The sequence below is a fragment of the Asparagus officinalis genome, chromosome 6, assembly GCF_001876935.1.
Source record: "Asparagus officinalis chromosome 6, Aspof.V1, whole genome shotgun sequence".
Taxonomy (NCBI): Eukaryota; Viridiplantae; Streptophyta; class Magnoliopsida; order Asparagales; family Asparagaceae; genus Asparagus; species Asparagus officinalis.
The window spans coordinates 75349852-75358712 of NC_033799.1; the positions used below are offsets into that span (position 1 = coordinate 75349852).

Genomic DNA, 8861 nt, shown 5'->3' on the forward strand with positions numbered 1-8861 from the left:
GTTTTTTGACACTTTAAAGTTCAGGCAGTAATGGGAGATAAACAAAGTTCAGAGGGGTTATGTGCAAACACCCAAGTTCAGGAAGGTTATGTGAAATTAACCGAAAAAAATTCTTGTTCTAGGCTAGTTTTCATTATAGTTTTATAAAAACAATTAGGCCTCTTATTCCTCACATAAAGTTCTTATAGCTTTCTAAGCTGTATATATTTTGGAGCAACAGAAATAAGGCCTCTTATCCCTCATATAAAGTTCTTATTATAGCTTTCTAAGCTGTACATACTTTGGAATAAGGCCTCTTATTCCTCATATAAAGTTCTCATAGTTTTCATTATAGTTTTATAAAAACAATAAGGCCCCTTATTCCTCATATAAAGCTCTTATAGCTTTCTAAGCTGTATGTATTTTGGGATTTAACATGAGTTCTAACAGATGCATGAATGACCAAGTCGCCAAAGTAAAAGCATGTGCAAATCCAGTTCTGTTCAATCTTATAACAAATTTGGCGTATTTTCTCATGAAACCAAGTTCCCTTCCGAGCCCTTTCCTGAAGAGAGATCATACTCTTCATGGGAACTCTCATGCATCGTATAACAACTGTTTAGATTAATCTCGAAAAAATAAAATTTACTTTAGCATCTTGATGCGTAATGCTTCCAAGAGTTCACATATCAAACACTGCTAATTGCAGGTCCAATCCGGCATCAGATGATGTTATCTTTTTTTTTTTTTTGTTAGTTAAGCGGAGAGCAAAGGCAATTTATCATGTAATTCTCACGTTATATCAAAAACCCGACACCTGTAGTTCAAAGGTAAATGTTAATAAAATAATTTGATGATACACATGGTATGAATCAAGTTGAGGGGGAAGAGAGTACACACACAACCCTTGTGAAGAAAGCACATCTTAATTTACATCAAATACTCTTCACCTCTAAAAAGTGGAGATGCAACCTGATCACTACTGCACAAACACAAACCCAAACCCTGTCAAACTCCAACACTGATACTTTCTGCACAATAAAACAGTTCCCGTTTAGTTCATGTCTCTATCTTGAGCAAGGAATTGAGGGAGGTGCTGTTAAATCTCTGTGCAAGTCCCCTCATAACAAGGACGGTTACATCCCTCATGTGCCGGGTTTGCACCATCAGGTCAACTTCATTCTCACTGTCGACAACAATTTTGAACCGGTGCTGGTCATTTCGATAAAGCTCCACCTGTGAGACACATAATAACGTCGTTCAAGACGGAGTATAAGTTGTCAAAATATAATAACACTAGGTAATAACACATAATAGTATAATAAAGACATAATATATAATAACACATAATAATGTTGTCAAAATATAAGAACACTAGGTATAAGGTCAATGTGCATGCTGCTGTAATCATTGGTTGGCCATGTAATCTGCAAGCAGGCCTCATTTGATGGAAGATGTCGAGCAAAAATATTGATGCAATTGAGCTACGCGACTATTGATAGCGTTAAGAATGCAGATACTATAGGTCCAAATTTAAATTTAGATTTCTAAATTGAAAATCTGTACGTTGGATGTGATCTATTAGCAAAAAATTATTTAAAAACAAAATCTCGGATGATTTTAACGTCTTTGTTTCATCATGCATCTAATGTTGGCAAAACAATGTTTCAGATTCTTCATAGAATCAAATAATGGTTATCCCTACCTGACATGATTAAATACACGTTGAAATAATTGACTTTTTTCTCGTTCTTTTTTTTTTTTACAATCTTGTTTATAAATAGTCCATGTAGATTACATCACATCCAACAGTATACATTGCAAATTTTAAATATGGATTGACTGCATCAAGATATTATCAATAGTAGCATAGCTCTACTCATATTAATGATAATACAAGTGAAGCTTATTAGGTAAAAGATGGCAAAAAGCTCCCAACTGCAACCTCCAAACAGTCTTCAGTTTATAAAACTACCACAAATTGCCAGCACCACCAGCCTCTCGTTATACATCTAAATATAATTTCCTAAAAACTAAAATTCAAAGGCCACTGGTTTATGTACACCTTAAACATGCTAACAAAAATGAGAAACTTACATGAAAAGGAGGAGCATAAGTTCCCCGAATTTCAGTAGTGGGAAAAGACGTCTTAGAACCAGGTTTTATAACCTTGACTCTTTTTCTGTTAACTTCTAGAACTCTTCTCTCAAGATTTCCAACTCCGGCTCCCTATGAAGACAGCAAGAAAAGTACTAGCGCATGATTAATTATGCTTTCTGCTACATGGTCAACAAGATGATTCATTTCTGTATTTAAGAATAAAGAAACCTACCTTCTTTGGCATCGGATCCTTGTTACACAATACCTGTTTCAATATAGAAGAGGAAGTATGTTAACTTTTGAAAGAAAAATTTAACCGTCAATCCTACTTTGACACACCATGTAACATAGTAGACAAATGTATGAAAAATAATTATCAACAAGAGCAAGTTTAACTGCCAATGGTGAAGCATGTTGCAAAACATTTGGCTGTCGCTGTGACAATCATATCGAAGTGAGCAATCATGCTGCATAAGGTTTGATACTGATATTATACAATGAATAACAGAAAGGAGGATGAAGCACATTTAGCCAATATAGAAAGGAGAAATGTGCTCATCAGATTACAGTGAATAACTAGTGACAAGTTATGATATGGTTATCCTGTTTCAATAATAGACGATCAAGTGCCTATTAGGTTCATCACCTCATTGACAAAGTTTATTGTCTTGATTCCTGAAAAACAATGCACCTAGCGGTGGTACTTCTTATAATGATTAAAAGATGGTAATAACAGGCTAATACTTATGTTCCATTGTGAAACATTGCATCTAAAATTTTCTAAATCACATTTCACATAATATGCAGCAGATATTACCTCAAATTTTACAGATCCCAAGTCCGTCTTCTGTTTAACTTCCTTGTAAACATCTGGCTCTGCAAATAATCATAAGAATGAATTAAATGAATACAAGAAACAATACAGAATACTCAGACATTTAAAACTTAAAAAAAAAAGAAATTACCATGTCCTGGAGTTGGTAGAGCATGGAAATTGGTAATTTAAGAGAGAGAGAGAGAGAGAGAGAGAGAGAGAGAGAGAGAGAGAGAGAGAGAGAGAGAGAAAAAGAATACTCAGACATTTAAAACTTAAAAAAAAAAGAAATTACCATGTCCTGGAGTTGGTAGAGCATGGAAATTGGTAATTTAAGAGAGAGAGAGAGAGAGAGAGAGAGAGAGAGAGAGAGAGAGAGAGAGAGAGAGAGAGAGAGAGAGAAGAAGTGAATCAGGATACAAGGCATGCATGCAGAATTACTTGTCTTGTAATTATTTGGTCATGAACTTTCAACTAATAATTAGTAAGTGACATGTCTCTCTTTGTAAACATGCAAATGTGGTCCACTTCGAATGTGGCTTGATCTGTTCAACCACGTGAATGGATGAATCAGAAACCAAAAGCGCAAGCTGGAATTAAACCAGCGGCTCAACTACCATACAAGGTTTGCAGTTCAGGTAAATGTTGTGCATTTCAAGCTAATATTGGTGATTTATTATAATGGAAGTAGCTCTACCAAATTCAATCTTTGAACAATACAATGGCATAGTACTCTCAAAAATAAATTAACTCAGCAAAGCTGAACAGACCCATTAGAATTGCTTACCAGTTGCTACTTTTAATTTATGAAATTTTACGAACAGATCGAGATAACTCATTTGAGAATTTCATATGGCGACGTAGTCTAGCATATTGGTAAAGGACCCAAACAAACAAAAACTGCTGATGAATTTGACTAGTGTTAACTGGTTTGTAAAAAAAGGATGAAGTAAGAGCTGGGAATATACCGACAACAATATCTACAAGATTTTATTATTTGAACATAAAAAATTTTACAAACATATCGAGATAACCAACCTGCGAATTTCGCATGGCAATGTAGCCTAGCATATTAGTCAACGACCATAAAAACAAAATTTGCTGATGAAGTTAAATGTTTGTAAAATATTTTATTAAAAAACATGAAGTACAAAGAGCTGGGAATATACCAACGGCAATTGGTTCAGTTGATGCAGAACTTGGCTCCCCCTCTAAACCATCCTCCCTAATTGGAGTATAAAGAACTACGAGCCTGTAGCCCACATCATCTACATTAGCTTCATACATCCTCCCAATTTCACCTGCATGTCACAAATAGTGTTTATAAGAATTTTTTAGATAGAAAAAGAGCATGATTGCAATGTCAACTGAGGAGGTCTCTCTTTAAACCTGCAAAAGGCTACAGCGTGAACAGGCCAGCTGAAGAAATTGAAAAGCATCTTTTACAAAGGACTACAATGTGGTGCATGTATCAGCCCTAGGAAGAGGTTTTACCTTGGCAAGTTCAAGTGCATCCGTATTGAAAACAAAATTTTCCTTACAGTTGTACCCAAAGCCCCCTTCTACAGCATAAGAGGACACCAATACATCGAAATGATTAAACAAAGCAACAGAGCAATGAGAACATCCCTAAAAAAGCCCTAAAAAATGACATTGCCACCTTTTCTTATATTGATTATCCCCAGAAATTCGATGGATGCTTATTATAAAGGAATATGGAAATGGTAAAGAAAAAATATGCTACAAGTTGGCTTGTTAAATTCACAGACAAGTAGGTGCTGCTGAACTTAAAAGAGAATGAATCTGAAAGACATAGACTTACACGAGTCAAATCAGTAAAGTCTGCAGCGATGCAAAGAAGAAAAGGGCTACAAGAGGTAGAACAATGAATAGAATAACCTGATTCAGTAATTATAAGTTTAGGACAGACTCATGATGATCTGATTGGCAGCGGTAGATGAGTAGATATCTTAACTCAGATCAACCTATCTTACACGCAAAATCTGAGTCTGGAATCTCGTGGCAGTTCTTTCTTCGAAAACTAGCACGAATATATATTGAGGAACATAGATAACGCTCAAAGAGACTAAGATCAGGTGAGACCAAGGTAGTGCTGGATGCATCTCATTTATTTTTCAGCCATAAAAAACTGGGTTTTGGCTGCAGGAACATCTGCCAATCATGAGGGAGGGCATATTTTCACCCAATTGTAAAAGTGCATGTGATATAGAGAGGCAGCAACACTGAACCTACATTCTCATTCAGCTGCAGATATATGAGTGAAATCAATGAAATGTCACTACAGCTAACCGTGATAAGATACCTCTTAAGATTCAATGACTAACTAGGAATATACAATCAGCAACCAAAATAGAAACACAATGGACTGTAGGCTACATGTATAACGTTTTTGCTCTAAGTGAATAATTTGTAGTTAACGTACAATGAAAAGATTAGGAGAGAGATTCCATATACCAGGTATAGAGATAAGATCAGGGCTTCCGACCATTGCTCTGAGCCATTGAATTTTGCTCTTTCCTTCTTTTCCTCCACTATACACACCGCGAACAGCATATAAGTTTGTGTGGAAACCTCTTCCCTCAATTTCCAGCTTATCAATTTTGGGAATCCCTGGAATACAGGGGGAAAAAGATTGCAAACTAAGAAAGTCTTGGACTTTAAGAAAAAGGGATGTCACTGCAGACATTTGAAACCCATTTTAGATGGATTGTAAATGTTCTTAAAGAAAAAGACACCTAGCCCAAAATATAAAAGCAACAACCATAACATCTTTGTCCTGAAGATTAGGATTCTTTCCCTCCATGAAGCTTTTAGGTCATGTCGTCCGTTAATTAACAAATGAAACTAACAAGATTAAATTATGAAAATTTAAGATCCTAAACCTCATGATACTAGTTTTTACTACTTCAACTTGAATGATGACAATATATCTAAACTAGTATAGAACATTCTGCATAACATATATGCAGTAGTAAAAATAACCTGGTAATATGGGAGAGGTCACTGCTGAAACAGGTCCACTTGACCTTCCAAACATGTCTGTAACAGTGCATTCACATTTCAGGCAACGGCCTATGTCTTCAAATCGGACCTTATATGAGCTAGAGCAGTGTGAAGGCAATTGTTCAAATGATTGATGTGATCCTGTTCCTATTGAATAAAACCTGTCCACATATAATAAATCATTACAACGATCATAAAATACTGCAGTAGGGAATGTGCCAAATAATATTTTACCATTGGTATTTAATATCTTTCTTGTATTTGCTCCAAATATGTCGTTGAATCTCACTATGTGGAATAACCTCAACTGCAGTAAGTATTCCTCCTTCAATTTCTTTTCCATTGAAATAGAATCTCTCAATTCTTAGGAGTTCTGAAACAAAAGATGTAAATTATGTCTCTATTGCAGGTAATAAAAATGAAAAAAAAAAGTAAAAATGGAGCCTTGTGGGGAATGTGTGTGTGTGTGTGGCCGGTGTGGGATTTTTTTATTTTTATTTTATTTATTACTAGAGAACTAGGGCTTCAAACGGGTCCACATCATCTGAACCTGAAATGGTCCAGCCTGATTTTTCCCGATCAAAATCAGAAATCTAGATATATCTGCCGTGCATGGTCCAAGCTCTGGACCGGGTACCCCAAATAGGTAGGGTCTGGACCTACCCAATCCTCTTAACACCCTAACAAATCCCTAGGAGCCAACAAAAATTAGCACAAAATATGACTCTAGTGTATAAAAGTATTAATTATAATGGACCACATCCTAAATAGATTCAACTTGAACCAAATTTTCCTAATAAATGAATCAAGTCTCAGTAAAAATTATAGACTAAAATCTTCCTAGACCAGGGCCCTATAGTCTTTGTAGGTTCAGATCTGGCCAAGGCAGACCCGACCTGAACCCAAATCAGTTTCCCCCTATAGGGAAGAGACAAAGAAGAATGCATCCTGCAAATTTCCTAGATTCAGGAGCTAAAATTATTTGGTCACTTGGAGTAACCTTAAGCAGACATGACGCTATCACTATAACTAAACATTCAATGAACAACAGGCAGCGCTGGAGCAGTTTCTTTGCCAGTTAATTATCTTTAAGAACAAAACTTCTATATGAATCAAAAATATATCTATAACTAAGAACTGGACAGACATTCAGAGAAGTGAAGGATATGCTTGTATAACATTTAAATCATAGAATGTTTACAGTTTCAGTTTACCTGGAAGAATTATATTGGATGGCTCTGACAATTTGAGTTCCCCAACAACAGAATCCGAGCGAGCAGGGGTATAGCTGCCAAATTAGACTATTTATTCAATTTTTGAAATAAAAGAAATGATATTGGATTCTTCTAAGATACACTGTATTTAAGTACGACAGTGACAATACTTCTTCTTTTTAGCACTAATTTCCCATCAAATTTACAAGCGCTTTATTATTCCTTTCTCTAGCACTTTCAAAATTTCATAAACTTGTTGTCGTGATAAAACATATTGATCTTAAGGACAAACAATGACTTGGGAAGACAGGTTAGTTACCCAAACAATAGACGGCAGTTGTAATCAGAATCTGTAACTTCGTAAGTGGTAGAAGTTGCTCCACTAATAAGAATAAGATTCCCTTCATTAGTTTCCCTGTACCAGCTATACAAGCTTGATCCTTCATAACCACCATAATATTTGCCTTCTCCAGCATAAACGCCAGAACTTATTTCCTTTAAGAAAACATCAGAAACAACTGGGAGAGCTGTGAAGTACAAATAAGAACAGTTAGAACAAAGAAAAAGTTAACATTAGTTGAGGACTTAATGTGGTTTCAGTACGATCGTTATAGAAGATTCAATTTTATATTCAATAACTCTAATTAAATTCCAATACAGGAACTTTCTATCATAATATACTAACAGTTTTTACATAAGTTATCTAAACTGTCTCAATACTTCATGCTATTATTTCATAAAACCAGATGCATCGAAGATAGTAAATAGATATTTTTCAGGTAGAATTTTTCTGAATATTGATATGTTGAGATTACGGCCCCATGTTACGTTATTACTATTATACAAACAAATAAAAACTATTATACCGTAAACAGTTTTTGTGGTAACTAAAACCAAATAGCCGTACAGTCAATTCCAGAATGTCAATTCCAGAATGTATATCCCTAAAGGCTTTGCCAATATATGCAATATGGATAGTAGTTTCAGTAGGTATCGCTAGCGGATAAGAGTAAAGACAACCTGCCATGACTGGATCATTGCTAACTGAAAAAAGTGGTTCTCCAAGCTTTCCATCAACACGTGTAGGCAACCATTGAAGAGCTAAATGAGAGCCAATATCATCAAGCGAAGGTGTATAGGTTCTGTTACAGGATGCAATCAGTCAAGATGGCAATAAAAAGTTTACTTCTATATCATAAGAAATAACTGTAGCCTATAACACATCATACAAGGTCTTCCCAACAATAAGAGCATCTTCAGAAGCAATAATGCTATTCAGCAACTCTGGTTCAATTTTATCCTTGACTCTGTACCATATATACTCCCCAGTGCCTTCTTTCCCACCATAATAATGTTTTATGGGAACAGCTTCCTTGTCTTCAAAACAGCTTGGAATCATAAGCTTAGTACCCTTTGGATCCGCTGCAACAAAGAAAAAGAAAGATCATGTAAGAAAATAGATATTGGCAATGATAGGCTGAGACACTTTTAGCAGCCTAGCAAGATTAATGCACTTGGCGAGATAAAGAAGAACCATTAAGCATAAGCAAATTATTTTGTCAAAATACTCCTTATCGACTTCACTTATGCCATCCTCATCATATCATACTATATATACTAAAAAAAGCTAAGTTGTGCACTTGCCATCTTATTAGAGCTTTGGCTCCTTATCTTCCTAAAATTAGTAATTAATAACTACCATTTTAGTTTTTATTTAGCATTTATTTTTC

At 35.3% G+C, this 8861-nt stretch overlaps 1 protein-coding gene across 1 annotated transcript in view; it reads right to left on the minus strand.

Annotated features, from left to right (window-relative positions):
• Window positions 800-8861, minus strand: part of LOC109846338 (187-kDa microtubule-associated protein AIR9) — a 26535-nt gene continuing 18473 nt past the window's right edge. The window contains exons 26-37 of the mRNA XM_020415564.1: window positions 8361-8553; window positions 8152-8273; window positions 7451-7658; window positions 7132-7205; window positions 6152-6290; window positions 5897-6078; window positions 5369-5524; window positions 4063-4194; window positions 2897-2955; window positions 2312-2344; window positions 2077-2208; window positions 800-1215 (exon numbers count right to left, since the gene is read on the minus strand). Coding sequence (XP_020271153.1) covers window positions 1039-1215; window positions 2077-2208; window positions 2312-2344; window positions 2897-2955; window positions 4063-4194; window positions 5369-5524; window positions 5897-6078; window positions 6152-6290; window positions 7132-7205; window positions 7451-7658; window positions 8152-8273; window positions 8361-8553 — 1607 coding nt within the window. The 3' untranslated portion in view covers window positions 800-1038. The remainder of the gene's footprint in view (window positions 1216-2076; window positions 2209-2311; window positions 2345-2896; window positions 2956-4062; window positions 4195-5368; window positions 5525-5896; window positions 6079-6151; window positions 6291-7131; window positions 7206-7450; window positions 7659-8151; window positions 8274-8360; window positions 8554-8861) is intronic.